The sequence below is a fragment of the Heterodontus francisci genome, chromosome 18 (assembly GCF_036365525.1).
Source record: "Heterodontus francisci isolate sHetFra1 chromosome 18, sHetFra1.hap1, whole genome shotgun sequence".
NCBI classification, from domain to species: Eukaryota; Metazoa; Chordata; class Chondrichthyes; order Heterodontiformes; family Heterodontidae; genus Heterodontus; species Heterodontus francisci.
The window spans coordinates 79,173,342-79,194,529 of record NC_090388.1 but is presented as its reverse complement, the minus strand read 5'-3'; the positions used below and the strand labels follow the sequence as shown (position 1 = coordinate 79,194,529).

General features: G+C 42.9%; 1 protein-coding gene across 2 annotated transcripts in view; it reads left to right on the top strand.

Annotated features, from left to right (window-relative positions):
• large1 (LARGE xylosyl- and glucuronyltransferase 1) overlaps positions 1–21,188 on the top strand; it is a 488,923-nt gene that overhangs the window by 355,642 nt on the left and 112,093 nt on the right. For both annotated transcript variants that reach the window (XM_068051293.1, XM_068051292.1), the window contains one exon: positions 18,559–18,671. In XM_068051293.1, coding sequence (XP_067907394.1) covers positions 18,559–18,671 — 113 coding nt within the window. The remainder of the gene's footprint in view (positions 1–18,558; positions 18,672–21,188) is intronic.

The following is a 21,188-nucleotide window of genomic DNA, read 5'->3' as shown; positions in this document are numbered from 1 at the left end:
ACTGACTGAAGTCCTGAGTAAAACCAGCAGCAACCACATAAATGAAGTCACCACATCATGGAGAACAGATGTGCCGATTTCCTTTCTTCAAAGTTCCTGAGCAGAATTGGCAAACTTTGTAAAGAACAAAACAAAAACATGCATTTATATAGCAACTTGCATGTCCCCAGGATGATTTTTAAAAATTCTTTCATGGGATGTGGGTGTCGCTTGCAAGGCCAGCATTTGTTACGCATCCCTAATTGCCCTTGACAACTGAGTGGGTTGCTAGGCCATTTCAGATCTGGAGTCACATGTAGGCCAGACCAGAAAAGGACATCAGATTTCCTTTCCTCAAGGACGTTAGCGAACCAGATGGGTTTTTACAACAGTCGGTGATAGTTTCATGGCACCGTTGCTGAGACTAGATTTTTCAATTTCAGATTTTTATTAACTAATTAAATTTATTAATTAATTGAATTTAAATGCCATCAGCTATGGTAGGATTTGATGGTGATGGTATAAATTAGTTTGGCACGGGGATGGGGACCTGAGGGCAGTTTCAGAAAGAACAATTTCAGGGCAGGGAATGGGAGGTAGAAAATTAGTGAGTGACTCTGAAAGACAGAAGAAGCAAAGATTAAAAAGTGTGCAGCACAGGAAATTGGCAGTGTTAAAGGGTATATATTTAAATGCAAGGAGTATAGTAAATAAAGCCGATGATCTGAGGGCACAGATAGACACATGGCAACACGATAATATTGCTATAATGGAAACTTGGCTTTAAGAGGGGCAAGAATGGCAGCTCAACATCCCTGGATATAGAGTTTTCAGGCGGGATAGAGAGGGGGATTAAAAAAGGGGGGGGGGATGTAACACGATTAGCGAAGGAATCAATAACAGCTGTGAGGAGGGATGACATGCTAAATGAATCATCAAATGAGGCCATATGGGTTGAGCTCAGAAAAAAAGGGGCAGCCACACTACTAGGAGTGTACTATAGACCCCTAAATAGTGGGAGGGAGATAGAAGAAAAAATATGTAGGCACATTTTTGAGTGCAAAGACGATAGGGCAATAATAGTTGGGAATTTCAACTATCCCAATATCAACTGGGATACAAGCAGTGTGAAGGGCACAGAGGGGACAAAATTCTTGAACTACATTCACGAGAACATTTTTAGCCAGCATATAACAAGCCCAGTGAGAGGAGGCGCAATTCTGGATTTAGTCTTCGGTAATGAAGCTGGGCAAGTGGATGAAGTAGCAGTGGGTGACCATTTTGGAGATAGTGACCATAATACAGTTATATTTAGCATAATCATGGAAAAGGACAAAGACGAAACAGGCGTAAAAGCTCTGAATTGGGGGAAGGCAACTTTTACGAAGCTGAGAGGTGATCTGGTAAAAGTGGACTGAATACAGCAACTTGAAGGAAAATCAGTGGCAAACCAGTGGGAGGCATTCAAAAGCGAGATTCTACAGGCACAGTGTAGATATGTCCCCACAAAGATAAAGGGTGGTACTGCCAAATCTAGAGCCCCCTGGTTATCTAGAAACATACAAGGTAAGATAAAGCAGAAAAAGAAAGCTTATGATCATCACAAAAAACTTAATAGTTTAGAAAGCCTAGAGGAGTATAGAAAGTGTAGGGGTGAAGTAAGAAAGGAAATTAGAAAAGCAAAGAGAGGACATGAAAAATTATTGGCAGGTAAAATCAAGGAAAACCCAAAGATGTTTTATCAGTACATTAAGAACAAGAGGATAGATAACCAAGGAAAGTGTAGGTCTTATCCGATGTACAAGAGAACTTATGCGTGGATGCAGAAGGTGTGAGCAGGATTCTTAATGAGTGTTGTGTCTCCCTCTTCACAAAGGAGAGGGATGATGCAAACATTATAGTAAAAGAGGCGTGTGAAATACTAGATATGATGAGCTTAATGAGAGAGGAAATACTAGAGGGTCTGACATCCTTGAAAGTGGATAAATCGCCCGGGCCGGATGGATTGTATCCCAGGTTGTTAAAGGAAGCTGGGAAGGAAATAGTGGATGCTCTGTGGATCATCTTCAAATCCTCATTAGATACAGGCGAGGTGCCAGAGGATTGGAGGTCTGCGAACGTTGGTACCATTGTTTAAAAAGGGTACGAGGGAAAGGTCAAATAATTATAGGCTGGTCAGTCTGACCTCGGTGGTGGGTAAATTATTAGAAACAATTCTAATAGGATAAACTGTCACTTGGAAAGGCACGGATTATTCAGGGATAGTCAGCATTGATTTGTTAAGGGAAGGTCATGTCTTATTAACTTGAATGAATTTTTTGAGGAAGTAACAAGGAGAATTGATGAGGGTAGTGCAGTGGATGTGGTCTACATGGATTTTAGTAAGGCATTTGACAAGGTCCCACATGGCAGACTGGTCAGTAAAATGAAAGTCTAAGGGATACAGGGGAATGTGGCAGGTTGGACCCAAAATTGGCTCAGTGACAGGAAACAAAGGGTAGTGGTCGACGGATGTTTTTGTGATTGGAAAGCGGTTTCCAGTGGCATTCCACAGGGCTCAGTGTTGGGTCCCTTACTGTTTGTGGTATATATTAATGATTTGGACTTAAAGTTAGGAGACATGATTGGAAAATTTGCAGATGACAAGAATTGGCCATGTAGTTTTAGTGAAGAGAATAGCCGTAGACTCCAGAATGATATTAATGGTTTGGTTGAGTGGGCAGAAAAATGGAATTCAATCCAGAAAAGTGTCAGCTAATGCTTGTGGGGAAGGCAAACAAAGCAAGAGAATACACAATAAATGGGAGGATATTGAGAGGGGTATAAAAAGTGAGAGACCTTGGAGTGCATGTCCACAGGTCCCTGAAGGTGGCAGGACAGGTAGATAGAGTGGTGAAGAAGGCATATGGAATGTTTTCCTTTATTGGCTGAGGTATAGAATACAAAAGCAAGGGTGTAATGCTGGAACTGTATAAAATGCTGGTTAGGCCACAGCTGGAGTATTGCGTACAGTTCTGGTCACCACATTACAGGAAGGACATAATTGCTCTGGAGAGAGTACAGAGGAGATTTACAAGAATATTGCAAGGGCTTGAAAGTTGCAGCTATGGGGAAAGATTGGATCAGCTAGGGTTATTTTCCTTAGAATGAGGAGGCTGAGGGGTGACTTAATTGAGGTGTACAAAATTATGAGGGACCTAGACAAGTGGATAGGAATGACCTGGTTTCCCTAGCAGAGAGGTCAATTACAAGGGGGAACAAATTTAAGGTGATAGGTGGAAGGATTAGAGGGGACATGAGGAAAAAGTTTTTCACCCAGGGGGTGGTGGGTGTCTGGAATTCACTGCCCAGATCAGTGTTGGAGACAGAAACCCTCAATTCTTTTAAAACATGCACCTGAAGTGCTGCAACCTGCAAGGCTACGGACCAGGTGCTGGTAAGTGGGATTGGATTGAATGGCCTCCTTCTGTGCTGTAATTTTTCTATGATTCTAACCAGTGCCCCCAGATCATTAGCCTGAGCCTCCAGATTACTAGTCCAGTGGCATTACCACTACACCATGTCTCTCCCAAAGCACTTTACAGTCAATGAAGTACTTTTAAAAATGTAGTTGCCATGGTAATGTTGGAAGCACAGCATCCAATTTGTAAACAGGAAGCTCCCACAAACAGCAATGTGACAAATGACTAAATCATCAGTTTTAGTGTTGTTGCTTGAAGGATTAATATTGAGCTGAATTTTCCCTCCAGGCCCAGGAAACAGAAGTCGGGACTGTTTCTAGGTCCCGAACCCGTCCCTGGAGGGAAAAGTCAATCTTCAGGATTTTTCCGGAAACACCCCCTTAATTGGCATGGAGGCCAGTGCCCTGTCCAATTATGGGCGATGGGCAGGCTCTCAGAGCTGGAGGGCCAATCAGAGGCCTTCCAGCTTGAGAGGAGCAACAGGCTGTGATGGCTGGTAAGTAACAGAGTGGTTGATTCAATATGGAGGTGCCCTCTCACCAACCTTTTTAAAACTTTAATTAAAAAATGAAGACAGGCCGTCACAGTTTGAGGAGGGGATTCCCTCTACAATGCAACCAGGCAGACAGAGAGGGTCTGTAGGCCTGCCTGGAACACTGGCTCCCCAACATCAAATCACCATATCCCACACACACCTATACCAAAACACACGTACCCTCACCAAACCACAATCACGCCAAACCTTACCCGCACACCCAAACCAAATCATAGCCACCCACATCAGACAACACCAAACCACACACACGCTCATCAAACCATAGCCACCCACCCACACCAAATCATACCCACTCACACCAACTCTCACACACCCTCCAAACCACACTCAACCACACCAAACCACACTGAGCTCTATTCAAGTCTTGTGTCCAGTGAAATCTTTTGTGTTGCTGCTTTTGGGGATTTTTCTGTTTAATGTTAAACTCAGTGTGAACTGGTCTGTTTCATCTACAGGATCTGTCTGGTTGTGCAAACTGACTGGCCTCACTATAATATAACTCCAACTTTACTGCGTAATAGCCATCACTCAAAATTGATAGTGAACCAAAATGTTTTGCCCCAAAGTTTCTGCTTCGGGGCTCCCTGCAAACACCAGGAGTGAATATTGGTAAATTCTGTATTCCCAAGTTGTGATTTTTTTATTTAGCCATTAATTTGAATAGTTGGAAAATCACAGCTGAGAGTTTGGAATTTTCCAATCTGTATTCCTGGTGTTGCCAAGGGCACGGAAGTGGAAAATCCGGGCCCTATCTTTCAGTCACAAAACCCGAGTGACACCGGGCCAGTTTGATGATTGTTGGTAGGTTTTTCCCTAAATTGGCACCCAGCAGAGCCAGTAATAGTCAAATGCTCAACAAATTGAGCGGGGGGGAGGGTATTAATGCTGTGGAATGGAACAGCATGGAGGTCAATGAGAGCATGTTTAGATACTTGAGTAAAACTATTCTGCTCTAGCATTACGTCTCGAACCCAAGCTCAGGAGAACAGCAATGGGTCATTTTCTATTAAACACCCCCCTCCCCCACCCCCGCACTAGGAGCTGGATGGAGACTGCCCAAATCATTTAATGTCAGACTCTTACAGGTAGGAGACAGAGGAGATTTTCATCTAATGATGCTGGGTCAGATTGGAACCCAAGTCTCGGGTGAAAGCACAATGTCTACTCAACTGCACCACTCAGTTTCCATTGTTTTCAAGATACTTTAATTGATTTTATTATGAAAGAAATACCAGGATAGAGAGATGCAAAACAAGACATTAACTTGTATTAAGATCAGCTCGAATTACAGAGGATGTAGCATTTGTATATTGTCATGAAGTTGCTTCTTTTAGCACACAGAAGGGGAAAGACAAAAGAAAATAACTCCAATATATCGTCACCAGATTTAACAGCAGGCAGTAAGCAATGAGATGCATTTCAAGCATTGAGCCAATAAGTAATTTCTTAATGGATGGTTATAAACTGAGAATGTCATAAGAGTCTAAATTGAAGAGATGAAAGGAGATGGAGCTGGAAATGTTTTGTTTCAGTCTTTGTAACGAGAAGATCATGGAGAGGGTTGGTGGGAGTTTTTGAGATGAGAAGATATTTGATCAATTGGAAAGATGCAAGTTGTTCCGTTGTGTATTGAATTCCAAAAGTGGGCTGGTGATATGGGTCGTAGATTCAAAGTAGGAGAACTAAAATAGATGTTTAGATCAGATAGAATTTCTTGAGCAAGGGAAGGATCAATAAGAGGAACAAAGCAGGTGAATCAGGGAAACTTCAAATGTTTCAAAATGAAAATAGACCAGTTAACTGGGGGTGGTGGGTGGAGGGAGATGATGATAATTAGGTGGGCAACTTGATGGTCTGTGGATCTTCTCGCTGTGTTTTTGTTGAGTAAAGGTGTCAAGAAATATGAAATAAAGGTGGATAAAATAAGTTCTTCAGTTTGTCCCTGAAAAGCTAATTGATGCAACTACTCTGACACATCAGCCCCACCTAGCACAAGAGAGGAATGTCAATAATGTTTTCTTGTGCTTGGGCTGCAGATTCACCTTTCAAGATGAAACTATAATCCAACTCATCCTCTTTAAACTGCTTGTAAAGCTAAAATGCCCATTGCATAAGTTCTATTGAGCAACATGTGGACTAGACTTGCAGTTGTATCTGGACAAGCTACTCCTTCCTCCACCAAGGTGCTGGCTCATCACTGGGGTACAGTTCACATTGTCCTACTTGTCCAATAGTTGGCCCTGGGGTGTTTTAATCCACAAAGCCAGTTGGTGAAGGGTAGAATGGAGCCAATTTTTACTCAGTCTTGTATTTATTTACAAAGTGAAACACTGCAAGCATAGACCTCCTAACTCAACCACGCCACAGTTTCAATCAATGTCTCTTTATGTGTGCTCAGTGAAACCCCAATTAATCCCCTCCAGCTGCACACAATTATTATACAATTAACATAGTACTCCCTTATGCTCTCAAACTGATATTCTTGTCTTTCACACATCCCTCCAAAGGTGGACCAAGCAAAGGAGAAACAACATCAAAGCTAGTTCATTAACATCTTAATTATTCCCTTTTCTAAACTTCTGTGACTATGAATATGCTATGCTTTTAAAAATCCAATGTTAAGTGTAACTCTTTCCAAATCCTTTCTGCAGAAAATTTGTCAATAGGTTCTACTGATTATTTTATCCTCTCACTTTGCTTGATTTCCTGAAAGCCAGTTTGTGCCCTCCTACAGCTCACCCCTCATCTCCTTTGCCCCACCATTGTTAGCCATCCCTTCAGTCTCCTTGGATCCTCTCTGGAACCCATTCTCCAAACCTCTCCATCCCTCAAGCACCTTCCCTTCGTTTAAAGCCATCCTTAATACCCATATCTTTAACCCAGCCTTTGGTCACCTTTCTCATCCTCTCCTTTGTCTCAATGTCCATTTCTCTCATGCCAATAATCCCATTTTGGGATTCATTTCTACATTATGAGGAAAATGTAGTGTTTTTCTCTCCCTCCACTCTAAATCCAAACTTCATTGCCATCAACTCACATCCATCCTTCTTGCATGCATTCCCAGTTAACGATTTCCAGCCCTCTTGGCTTATTGGATACAGGATCACCTAGTGCTATTTTCAACAAGCATCGCGAAACACTGTTGGTTGCATTTGAGGAAGAATCGCAAGCTGCTCCTCCCAGATACCTGCAACCATGAGTCTACCTCAGAGTTTAATCAGTTGAAATTGAGTCATAGATCAAACGACATTTGACTCTGGGTCAGTCCGCAGAGAGACATTTGCAGAAGCTGTAAAATGTTAAACAAGAGCACAATCAATCCAGTCTAACCTCTCAGCAGGATGTTAAATAAGATATTTGAATCCGGATGAGCTGCAGATTGACAAACAGGTACAGGAGTTTATATGATTGCACACAGTACCTGCATAGTTTGTCCAGTTTGCAACAAAAAGGCCCATTAACATTCAAGGAGTTTTTCAGTGAGGAATTAACTATTAAAGTTTAGCAACAAACTGGATGAGCTGTTGGGCCACTCTTGCTTTAAGGGACCATGTGTGCCTCACTCGAGACTGGAAACTGGCCAGGGCTCTTTGATTTTACAAGAGCGTGATTTGGAGAGAGAGGGAGAGACTTGGGCTTTTCACTGCTGGCATACTGTGGAGACGTGAGGGAATTCTTCTTTAATCTGCTGTCAACAGAGACAGAAGGCAGATGTGTTCAAAACGTTGCTTTCATGTTTCCTTTCTGCTTCGCCCAGGGGATATAAAGGTTAACATCCCTGTTTCTCCTGGTTTCTGTTGATTGTCAGTTTGAATAGACTGGATGTACAAGACGTGCATTGTCAAGGTGACGTTCAGAGCTCCTCTCTGGCACCCAGGGTGCTGCAGCTCGCCCTTTGCCATGAAAAATCAGCTGCAGTGTCTTCTGGGAAAAGCAGCTTTCAGTTGATTAATTTAGTCTGTCTTAGATTGGCAAGAGCACTTTATGGCAGTATTACTTGGAATGTACAACACAGAAACAGGCCATTCAGCCCAGCTGCTCTATGTCAGTATTTATGCTGCACTTCAGCCTCCTCCCACCCGACTTCATCTCACCTTATCAACCTATCCTGCCACTGGTTTCGTCCTCATTTACTTATCTAACTTTCCCTCAAATGCATCTATGCGATTTGCCTAAACTACTTTCTGTGGTAGTAAATTCCACATTTTAATCACCCTGTGGGTAAAGAAGTTTCTCCTGAATTGACTATTGGATTTATTAGTAACTATCTTGTATTTATGGTCTCTAGTCTTGATTTCCCCACAAGTGGAAACATCTTCTCTACATCTACCCTATCAAATCCTTTCATAATCTTAAAGACTTCTATTAGGTCACCTCCCCCCGCCCCCACCCCCACCCTTTTCTAAAGAGCCTGTTCAGCCTTCCCCAATAATTATTGTATAAGACACTAGTTCGGCCTCAACTGGTGTACTGCATCCAGTTCTGGGCACCGCACTTTAGGAGAGACTTGAGGGCATTGGAGAGAGTACAGAAAAGATTCACGAAAATAGTTCCAGGTGTGAGGAACTTCAGTTATGAAGATAGATTGGAGAAGTTAGGACTGTTTTCCTTGGTGAAGAGAAAGCTGAGAGGTGATTTGATAGAGGTATTCAAAATCATGAGGAGTCTGGATAGAGTAGATAGAGAGAAGCTGTTCACACTCGTGAAAGGATCGAGAACGAGAGGGCACAGGTTTAAAGTATTTGGTAAGAGAAGCAAAAGTGGGACATGAGGAAAAACTTTTTCACGCAGCGAGTGGTTAAGGTCTGCTATGCGCTGCCTGAGAACGTGGTGGAGGCAGGTTCAATTGAAGCATTCAGAAGGGAATTTAAACTTTTATATGAAAAGGAAGAATGTGCAGGATTATGGGGAGAAGGCAGGGGAATGGAACTGAGGGAATTGCTCTTTCAGAGAGCCAGTGTGGACACAATGGGCCGAATGGCCTCCTTCTGCACTGTAACCATTCTGTGATTCTGTGAAGTATATCCTCTCCGTTCTGGTATGATCCTTGTGAATCCTTTTTCCACCTTCACCAGTGCCTCTATGTCCCTTTTATATTATGGAGACCAGAACAGTACGCAGTATTCTACAAGTATGGACTAAATAAAGTTTGATACACATTTAGCATAACTTCTCTACTTTTCAGTTCTATTCCTCTAGAAATGGAGCCCCATACTTGGTTTGTCATTTGTATGGCCTTGTTAACTGGCATCGTTACTTGGCTCCTCTTACTTTCGTTTGGCAAGAGCATCGAAGGCAGTATTAACCAATCAGGCTCTTACATTGCTGTTCTTTTTCATTTGGGGAGGTTGGAAGGGTGATAATAAAACCATAACAGGCTTAAACAAGGCCTTTTCACACTGAAGGAGTGTTATTATCAGCAGGCATATGGTATCCTTCCTCTCAATGCTGGGAGCAAGATTCTCTCCCTTTGAGCTATGAGAAGGGGTAGTCTTCAGCCTTTGCCGTGTCTTGATTCAAAGCAGCTCATGAGCAAAAGTAGACCACCTCTCCCACAACATCCCTCAGATTAAAATTTCACCCATCTCTTCCGAGAAACGACTTGCTCCTTTTATCAGAAAGCTCCGCACCCATCCTGCTTACTTAACGAAAATATCATCTCAAACACACAGAGAATGTTTACATTTAGAAGTAGTTTCTGTTTCAAGCAAATGCCGGATTTCTCAAGTGTGCTAAGAGGTTTGTTGTCAATCACAGGAACAGGTAGTTTCCCCTTTAATATCAGGTGTCAGAGAAAATCCAGAGAGTGTTTGTATAGCAGTTTCTTGTTTAAGTGAAATTACAGCATGTGCCTTTATTTATATATTTGTTAAAAAGTCTGCCAGGTAATCTTTTGTAAAGATACTGCCCTTTAAACAAGCTACATCAGCAAATAATCTAGTTTGCACCACGGCCTCTATTTAACACAGAACTAAAACAAAGAAAGAATGATTCTCCACTTTGTGGCTTTGGAAGGGATGAATTTTAGGAGAGCCTTGTAGGGAATGTTGCAGAAATGGGACCCCACACCTCAAAGTGTTGCCCCATTCTGTCGTTGTGCCACTACCTCACACAGTGCTGGAAGCAGCACCCTCAATGACTTACACACTGTCTAAAACCAGTTTTCACACAGGGCTCTGTAAACTCCCTAACCCATCCCCACTATGGCCGGAATTTTACGTTGGGCAGGAGGCCCCGCCACCAGCTAAAATGTCAAGGGCGAGCCCACCTCCGCTAGTCATGGAGAGCCACGCTAGGATTTTTCACTCCCCAGGCCCTTAATTGGCCTTGGGTGGGACTTACACCTCACTGAGGCAGGAAGTCCCGCCTAATGGAACTGCCAGCCAAACAGCAGACCGCCAGCTCTTAGTCCCAGCAGCGCCATCTGGAGCAGTGGCCACTGCTCAAACTGCACCCAGCCAATAGCAGCAAGAGGGATGACAGCCCCAGAAAGAACATAAGTTTTGGGGCGTCACCAGGGACATTCGGCCGGAATCTGGAGAGGCAAGGGGGGGTCGGTTGCGGTGAGGGGGGTGGGCGCGGGAGTGTTGTGTAGTGGGGGTGGTTGGGCCGTTGGGAGTGCCCTCCATGGGGCACAGGGGTCCGATCAGGAGGGCCAGGTTTTCCATTGCAGCATTCTGGGGGTCTTTGCTGCCCGGCCACTGCTGGTAAAATACCAGCGGCAGTGGGAGGAGGTCCTTAAATGCCAGTTAATTGGTCAATTAAGGGCCTTGATTGACCTGGGTCAGGAACGGCACCCCCGCCTCTCTCACAATTTTACGGACACTACCACCAGCCGGCTCCTGCAGGGGGCCATAAAATTCCAGCCTATATCACTGAAAGACCCTGACATCTAGTGAAATGCACTCATCTCGGTAAGACCCTCAATGAATCTATGTGTCAGCTATCACATGCTAAACTTTGTCAAACTCAATTAAGCCTGTTCCCCTTCCCTCCTCTCCTGCATCTGTTGACTCTGGGCATTGTTCCAGTACCTTATCCAAATCTATATGTTGGAAGGCACCATAGCTCAGCTTAACCCTGTTCTCAACCAGAACCCACATACAGAAGCGTTTTCTGCTGGGGAGTTGCTGGACAGCAATCAGGAACAGGAATCTGGTCGATCTTCCTGTCTCTAACCTAGAGGCACTGAGGCCCATTTTAGCATCCCATCTTGGTCTGATAACAGAACAGAAATCAAACCTGGACCATGTAGTTCCATTATTCAGTGGATGAACTTGCTGAACATTGGGGGAGCCAATTTAATATTTTGTTTTGTTTAATTCATTCATGGGATGTGGGCATCGCTGGCTAGGCCAGCATTTATTGCCCATTCCTAATTGTCCTTGAGAAGGTGGTGGTGAGCTGCCTTCTTGAATCACTGCAGTCTCTGTGGGGTAGGTACACCCACAGTGCTGTTAGGAATGGAGTTCCAGGGTTTTGACCCAGCGACAGTGAAGGAACGGCAATATAGTTCCAAGTCAGGATGGTGTGTGACTTGGAGGGGAACTTGCAGGTGGTGGTGTTCCCATGCATTTGTTGCCCTTGTCCTTCTAGTTAGTAGAGGTCGCGGGTTTGGAAGGTGCTGTCTAAGGAGCCTTGGTGCGTTGCTGCAGTGCATCTTGTAGATGGTACACACTGCTGCCACTGTGCGTCGGTTTTGGAGGGAGTGAATATTTGTAGATGGGGTGCCAATCAAGCAGGCTGCTTTGTCCTGGATGGTGTCGAGCTTCTTGAGTGTTGTTGGAGCTGCACCCATCCAGCCAGGTGGAGAGTATTCCATCACACTCCTGATTTGTGCCTTGCAGATGGTGGACAAGTTTTGGGGAATAAGGAGGTGGGTTGGGCCCAGGACACTACCCTGAGGAACTCCTGCTGTGATGTCCTGGAGCTCCAACAAGCACAGCCATCTTCCTTTGCGCTAGGTATGACTCCAACCAGCAGAGAGTTTTCCCCGATTCCCATTGACTGGAACAGCTTGGCTTGGGGCGTGGCAAGTTCTGGAGCACAGGTCTTCAATACAATTGCCGGAATATTGTCAGGGCCCATAGCCTTTGTAGTATCCAGTGCCTTCAGTTGTTTCTTGATATCATGTGGAGTGAATTGAATTGGCTGAAGTCTGGCATCTGTGATGCTAGGGACTTCAGGAGGAGGCTGAGATTGATCATCAACTCAGCACTTCTGGCGATTGAAGATTTTTGCAAATACTTCAGCCTTATCTTTCGCACTGATATGCTGGGCTCCTTCATCTTTGAGGATGGGGATATTTGTGGAGTCACTTTCTCCAGTTAGTTGTTTAATTGTCCACCAACATTCACAGCTGGATGTGGCAGGACTGCAGAGCTTAGATCTGATCCATTGGTTATGGGATCGCTTAGCTCTGTCTATCGCATGCTGCTTACGCAGTTTGGCATGCAGATAGTCCTGTGTTGTAGCTTCACCAGGTTGATACCTCATTTTGAGGTATGCCTGGTGCTGCTTCTGGCATGCCCTCCTGCACTCTTCATTGAACCAGGGTTGGTCTCCTGGCTTGATGGTAATGGTAGAGTGGGGGATATGCCGGGCCATGAGATTACAGATTGTGATTGAGTACAATTCTGCTGCTGCTGATGGTCCACAGCGCCTCATAGATGCCCAGTTTTGCATTGCTAGATCTGTTTGAAATCTATCCCAATTAGCACGGTGATAGTGCCACACAACACAATGGACAGTATCCTCAATGTGAAGGCCGGACGTTGTCTCCACAAGGACTGTGCGGTGGTCACTCCTACCAATACTGTCATGGACAGATGCATCTGCAGCAGGCAGATTGGTATGGACGAGGTCAAGTATGTTTTTCCCTTCATGTTGGTTTCCTCACCACCTGCCGCATACCCAGTCTAGCAGCTATGTCCTTTAGGACTCGGCCAGCTCGGTCAGTAGTGGTGCTACCGAGCCACACTTGCTGATGGACATTGAAGTCCTCCACCCAGAGTACATTCTGCGCCCTTGGCACCCTCAGTAGTCCTCCAAGTGGTGTTCAACATGGAGGAGTACTAACTCATCAGCTGAGGGAAGGTGGTAGGTGGTAATCAGTAGGAGGTTACCTTTCCCATGTTTGACCTGATGCCATGAGACTTCATGGGGTCTGGAACTGATGTTGCGGACTCCCAGGGCAACTCCCTCCTGACTGTATACCACTGTGCCGCCACCTCTGCTGGGTCTGTTCTGCCGGTGGGACAGGACATACCCGGGGATGGTGACGGCAGTGTCTGAGACATTGTCTGTAAATGTCCCATGTACCCTGTCTCCTTCACCTTTGACAATATCAGAAGGCATATGTGAGATTTATGATGGTCAAAGAAACACAAAACAATTCCGAATTATTTTCTTTCTTCTAAGTAACCACCTCTGCTCACCTACACATTAATGCATCAAATAGGCTTTTGTCTTGTGCTGTGTCGCTCCTTGTTTATTAACAGGAGTTGCACAGACATTAGTAAAACCACAGCAGAAAGTGAGAGGCAAAAGATTTGATTGTAAATGACACTGGCCTGATACTTAAGGCCGTACAGGATTTACTGCAGCTGGGAATTTCTTCCAGTTGCTTGATGTAATGTGTTACAAGCTCACAGGACAACAGTCTTGCTTGTACTGTGTCTTTTTTGAACTGCCTGCTGATGGATGCCTGCAGTGAGTGCCTCGGTGGAGGTCACATGACTACAGAAAGCCAGGAGGCACAGTAGTGCAGTGTTGCATTTCTATCCCAAACATAATGCATAAATTGTGTTGCAAGAATCGAGGGAGCTCTACCCATGAAGATTGTAAACAGGATTACAGCTGAAGAGATTTTGGGAGGAATAAATAGTACATTAAAACCAATCCGATTTTTGAATATACAACTCATGTCTCTTGATGTTAATCAAATTGCTAGCTTTTATCTTCTGTTCACAGAACAACTTCCTTCCCCTTCTGTTCATTCACTGATCGACGCAGGTCCATTGAAATGTTTGCATTAGTTTTGATTAATTGTCCTCCCGTGCTGTGATACAATAACAAAGTAGGAATTACCGAGACTAGAGAAGACTATTGTGATCTTTTGCAGCCTCTCCTTTCTGACAGGTGACTCTTCCCAGCTCTTAATTTTACTGCCCCTTTGCCGCTCTCCCTGTCTTTCCATAATATAGGAGCCAGAATTGGATTTTGTGTGGCTGTTGAGGTTGGGAATGGTGGCAGGGGTAGGGCCAGAGAATCACAACTATCTCCCACAGCTTTCCCCTATTTGAGTGTAACATTTCGGGTCTGTTGTTTCTTCTTGAAGTATAACCAATTCCCATCTTTACTTTCTTTTTCTTTATCACTCAATCCATAAAATGTTCCCCTCAATTACACTGGTTCTGATTTGGCTAACCCTTTCCTCCATGTTCTCCAGAACAAAAAGAACCTTTTGTTCTCCTGCTTCATTCTTTCTAATGATAAAAACATAAGTGGTGCGACCAAGCCACACTTGCTGATGGACATTGAAGTCCCCCACCCAGAGTACATTTTGCGCCCTTGCCACCCTCAGTGCTTCCTCCAAGTGGTGTTCAACATGGCAGAGTACTAACTCATCAGCTGAGGGAGGGCGGTAGGTGGTAATCAGCAGGAGGTTTCCTTGCCCATGTTTCAGTCTCTCTTTAAATATTTAAATTGAAATGTATGGCTCGAAGCCCTTTAAAAATGACATCAGCGCCTGCACAAAGACAGCTGACGCCATTGCCGGGGACGGTCTGCACGACTCCTCCATGTCATCAGGATGGGCGGTCCACCCGGCTATTTAAATGAGCTGCTGTGTTTAATATCACGGTGGCTCCGCGATGTTATCGTCTGCTGCCGTTTTCGGCGACGGAAATATAAATTATAGTCCTCTGTCTCTTCTATGCCATTAATGTACATTGTTGTTAATATAGATTGTAAATAGCTGAGGACCCAACACTGATCCATGCGGCACTCCACTAATCACAGCTGGCCAACTTGAAAATGCCCCATTTTTCCCTAATCTCTGCTTCCTGTCCATTAACCAACATCCATGCTAATTATCACCCCCAATTCCATGAGTTCTTATCTTGTGTATTAACCTTTTGTGTGGCACCTTCTCGAATGCTTTTTTTGAAATCCAAATATACTACATCTACTGGTTCTCCTTTATCTACCCTACTAGTTACTTCCGCAAAAAACACTAATACATTTATCAAATAGGATTTTCCTTTCTTAAAACTGTGTTGACTTCTTCTAATCATACTATGCTTTTCTAAGTATTTTGTTAATACATCCTCAATAATAGATTCCAGCACTTTCCCGATGACTGATGTCAGTCTAACTGGCCTGTAGTTACCTGTTTTCTCTCTCTCTCCTTTCTTGAATAGCGCTGTTTCATTTACTAACTTCCAATCTTCTGAGATCATTCCAGATTCTAGGGAATTTTGGAAAATTATAGCTCGCGCATCCACTATCTCTGCGACTATCTATTTTAGAACCCTAGGATATAAGCCACCAGGTCCTGGAGATTTGTTGGATTTTAGTCCATTGAGTTTCTCGAGTACTTTTTCTATGCTGACGTTAAAAAGTATCTTAATTTCCTCACTGCTATTAGCCCCTAAATTATTTCTGATATGTAATTTGTGTCTTCTACTGTGAAGACACACAAAATATTTGTTCAATGTCTGCTATTTCCTCATTCCCCATGACCATTTTCTTGTCTGTGCTTCTAAGGGGCCAGCGTTTATTTTGGCTACTCTCTTCCTTTTTATGTACTCATAAAAGGTATTACAATCTGTTTTTTATATTCCAGGTTAGTTTGCTCTCATGTTATATTTTTTCCCTTCTTATCAAGTTTTGGTGGCCCTTTGCTGGTTTCTAAAACACTCCCAATCCTCAGACTTATTACTATTCTTTGCAACATTATAAGCCTTTTCTTTGAATCTAATACTATCCTTAACCTCCATAGTAAGCCACGGATGGATCTTTCTCGCTGAGTTTTTGTTTTCCAATGGAATGTATTTTTGTTGAACATTTCGAATTGTTTCTTTAAATGATTTCCGCTGTTTATTTAGCACCATACCTTTTAGTCTATTTACCCAATCAACGCAATTGGCTTTGTTTAAATTTAAGATTCTTGTTTGTGATTGGAGTATGTCATTTTCAAAGTAATGTGGAATTCAATTGTCTTATCACTATTTTCCATTGGATCTTTTATTATGACATTACTAATCTCTGTGAAAAAATCTATTTCCCTATAAATCAGCCAAATATCTGTCATGTCCACATTGTCCACATGTCCACTCAGTTAGTGCAGGCTTCAAGATCTCAATTTTGTTGCTAAGACTCCCGTCATTTGTGGATAGAATTTTGCGGCTTCATTACCGCTGTGCTTCAGCCTGATGTGTCCATTATTACTGTCACCTCTCTTTACACTGAATGCCCTTGTTAGTTGCCACTATTTCCTACAATTGTTTTTGCTTTCCCTCTATTACAACAGTGATTATTTCAACTTGTATTTTATTGGCTATAAAGCGCTTTGGGACATTTTACAGTCATGAAAGGTGCTATAGAAATGCAAATCCTTTTCTTTCCAATATTCCTTCCTCAATGCTGTAATTTTTGTGCTCCCTATCCTTTCTTTTTCTAATATTCTATATTCCATCCAACATATAGCTATTAATTGCCCCACCTTTCAGTAGCAATCTCATTTCACTGTAGTGAAGACTTGTCCTGATTAGACAATGCAGTGCACCTCTGTGTCTATGTGTGTTTATATATTTGCACAAGGTAATTCCCAAAATTTCTTGCCTACAATGGTGAAACAGTGGGATATTGTGTATTACATCCCAGTGCAATTCAGTCAATGAAGTGCTTTTGAAACATAGTCACTGTTGTAATGCAAGGAAACACAGCAGCCAATTTCTGCACAGCATATGCAGTACCGAGGAAGCGCTGCACTGTTGGAGGTGCCGTCCATCAGATGTAACTTTAAACTGAGACCCATCTGCCCTCTCAAATAAAAGATCCCTTTGCAGTATTTCGAAGGAGAGCAGGGGAGTTATCCCCAGTGTCCTGGCGAGCACTTATCTCTCAATTAACATCACTAAAACAGACTATCAGGTCATTATAACATTGTTCTTTGTGGGAACTTGCAGCGTGCATATTGCTGTTGCGTTTCCTACATTTGAAAAATAACTGCATTTCAAAAAGTACCTCATTGGCTGTGAGATGAGGGAAAGCGCTTTGGGATTCCCTGGGGTTGTGAAAGACACTACATAAATGCAAGTCTTCCTTTCTTTCTTTAATTTTCAATGGAATTCTATTTGGTGTGACCAGGAGATGCTTTAGTATATTTATGTGTATATATTACACATATATTGAGAGGGGATTTGGTAGCAGCGTTCAAAATCGAGGGACCTGGCCAAAATCTATAGGGAGAAACTATTCCCATTGGCAGAAGGGTCGAGAACCAAAGGGGAACAAATGGGTGAATGACAAAAAAACCAACGGTGACATGAGGAGAGATCTTTTTTATACAGGGTGTGGTTAGGATCCGGAATGCACTGCCTGAGAGTGTAGTAGAGGCAGATTCAATCATGGCTTTTGAAAGGAAATTGGATAAGCAACGGAAGAGAAAACATTTGCAGGACTACAGGGAAAAGGCAGGGGACTGGGACTAGCGGAGTAGCTCTTGCAAAGAGCCGGCACGGACACGATGGGTCAAATGGCCTCTTTCTGCGCTGTAACCATTCTACAGCTGTAAATTGAAATAGTAGGATAGACATTCTGAATTCTTATCTCAGCTCAGGGACAAGCATGCATTGAAAAAACATAAGCAGTTTCCCTTCTCTTGAAATTTTCCAAGTGAGGACTCTGAAAATCTACCCGATTGTGTAATGGGATTGAATATGATTTGATGTATTGCAATATGTACAGTGGGACTGGTAGAAATTGGTTTGGTGCAATGGAAATCTGTACCACACAATGGGAACTAATTTAATCTCAAGGAATTCTATCAAATGGCAGCTAATAGGAACTGACTCGCTGTACTGAAATTCAATATAATAGAACATGATTTGGTTCTTTCAAATAGGGAGGACAAATTTAGAATTGACGTCAAGATTAATTGGTGCGTTTTCATTTGATTTTCAAGGATCAATAAGAAATTACAGTTGTCTTTCCGGACAACTTACTTGTGGCTTGTCAATTCAACAGGTCACATCTGGGAGCAACACCAAGAACTTTTTTTTTTACACAAAGGGCGCTTAACAGCTGGAACAGGGGCCAGGAAGGGTTGATGAATCCAGGACACTGGACTCCTTTAAGAAACAGTTTGATAAGTTGCTGAGGAGGCAGTTGAGTTGGTGTTTTGGAGTGGAGGGAGCTTCTTCATTGGACCCTATCCTGTGAATTCGTTTCCCAGATTCAGGATTTTTTTTTGCGTGTGCAATTAACAGTAACTCAGTTTTGTTACACCCAGACTTTTCATGAGTTTGCTTCAAATAATGCTTTTGTCTTTCTCAGGTGTTATCCTGCTGCTGTTGGACAAGCTGCAGAAAATGAAATGGGAGCAGATGTGGCGCTTGACTGCAGAACGAGAGCTGATGAACATGTTGTCCACTTCACTGGCTGATCAGGTACACATACTTGTTCCTCTGATATTAGCTCCATCCATTATGGTGAAGCTCTTTAACATAATTACAGAGACTGGACTATGTCAAAATTTGCCCATAGGAACAATTAGGGAAAGAACATGCTTAAAATTTGACCACCTTGCATCCTCCTATTCCCCCACCTCAATTATCCTTTTCTGGTGAATTCTCTCTCCCCCACCCAATTCTTTATCTGTTTTTTTCCTTTTATCTCTTTGCTCAAAGCCCCAGCGCTGTCCATCGGTCACATGTATCGTAAATAAGGTCAGTTCTGCAGTCTGCCGCAGGATCAAGTAATACACTATTGCGGACATCCACAGAGGAATAAAAGGAAGCATCAACAGCTCATTCCAGTGCAGGAACAGCTTTTGTCAGGCAATATGTGACAGTGAATTGTGAAAAAAGATATCAGCAGGCAAGTTTTCTGCCCTCCTTTTGTTGGGAGATAAACAAATTTAATTAAAGAAAAGGCACTTTTTTGAATTCTCTTATAGTATTATAGATGTGACACATTTTTCAACTCGCTGTTTCAATACTTGGCCTCACTTGCAACCAATATGCAGAAGGTCCCTCGGGTTCAGGATTATCACTAGAAAAATAAAGGGTAAAGTTTGAAAAAGCTCTTTAGAGGGTTATTATAACATGGAATGCTCCCTCACAATTGAGAAATAGGAAGGCATTTATACTTAACTCACAGGATCGGGTGAAATGCTGGATTTACACTCTGCCCAGTATTATTCTCCACTGTCTACAATAAAGAGCAAAATCTGGCAGGGTATAAATTTAGCATCGGACCCAATCCCATCAGTTTCCTGCCAGGCAAGGTAGGCAAAAGTTGCACCCCTTTAGATTCTAACATCATTAAAAGTAGATTGGATAAAATACTTGGAAAAGAAGAATAATAGGAAAGGTAAGGGAATGGGTATGGAAATGGATTATAAGAGGCAGCTCCAGTTGATGAGTGAGCATTAACACAGACATGCTGGGCCAAATAGTCTCCCTCTATAACTTTATAAAAAGAATGGCTTAGCTGAGATATGTATAGTCATTTATTCTGTCCGAAAAACTAAATGCAGCTTAGTGTGAAGCTGAAGTGCAGAGTGGAGTCCTTCCCCAACCATGGTAGAAGTGTGCTTGGCATGCATCACAATGAGGTAACTTACCGAGGCTTGGAGAGAAATCACAGACGCTACACTGAATTGAGCTATTCCAGAGTGGAAGTGTAGAAGACTGACGAGAAATCATAGCTTATTCACACTTGGACAGTTTGACAAGAAGAAGCCAAAGCCAAGCTTGACTATACGGAGGCTCAGATTTATTACAGCGGTTAAGCAAGGAGTGTGCAGCAAGCAGTGTTTGGCTGTGCAGAACTGGAGGAGGGAATGGCAATTTTTTGTGGTTGCTTTATTGAGAGGCTGTTCATTCGTCCTGAAAATAAGCACTGTGTCCAGGTATACAAATCACTAAAAGCTAGTGCACAGGTATAAAAAGCAATCAAAAAGGCTAATGGAATATAAGCCTTTATCTCAAGGGGGCTGGAATACAAAGTGAAGGAATTTATGCTTCAGTTGTAGAGTCTTGGTCAGAGAGCATCTGGAGCACTGTGTTCAGTTCTGGACACTCCACCCCATGAAGGATGTATTAGCCTTGGAAGGGCTACATTGCTGTTTCACCATTAGGATAGCAGGGATTAAAAGGTTAAATTATAAAAACGGGTTGCATAAACTTGAATGGTATTCCTTGAATTCAGAAGGTTTGGGGGGAGCGATCTAATGGAGGTGTTTCATATGATGAAGGGATTCATGGAGTCATAGAGTTATACAGCACAGAAACAGGCCCTTTGGCCCATCATGTCTGTACCAACCTTCAAGCACCTATCTATTTTAATCCCATTTTCCAGCACATGTCCCGTAGCCTTGTTTGCTATGGCGTTTCAAGTGCTCATCTAAATACTTCTTAAATGTTGTGAAGTTTCCTGCCTCTATCATCTCTTCAGGCTATATTCAGTAGAGTCAATACAGAAAAGCTATTCTCATGGGGGAATTCAGAACAAGATTCAGAATCATTTTAACATTCGAGCTAAACCTTGCAGGAGTGAAATTAAGAAGCACATTTTCACACAAAGCGTAGTGGAAATCTGAAACTCTCTTCCCCCAAAAGGCAGTAGATGCTGCAGTTCAATTGAGGTCGACAGATTTTTATTACATTACCAAGGAATATGGGACAAAGGTGGGTACATGGGGTTGAGGGATGGATCAGCCATTATTTAATTGGATGACAGAACAGGCTCAAAGGACTGAATGGTCAGTTCCTGTTCCTATTAGGAAATAATAAACTTTCCGTTAGTTTATTTTTTGAAGGACCATGTTTACCAAATGTTACTGCCATTGGTACAGAACATCCTTTTTTAATGATTGCGGCATTTTTTGCTCTCCTTTTGGTGCTACCTTCTTTCCACAACACACTGTCAAGTAAAATTGCCCAGACAAGATGCCCAAACTA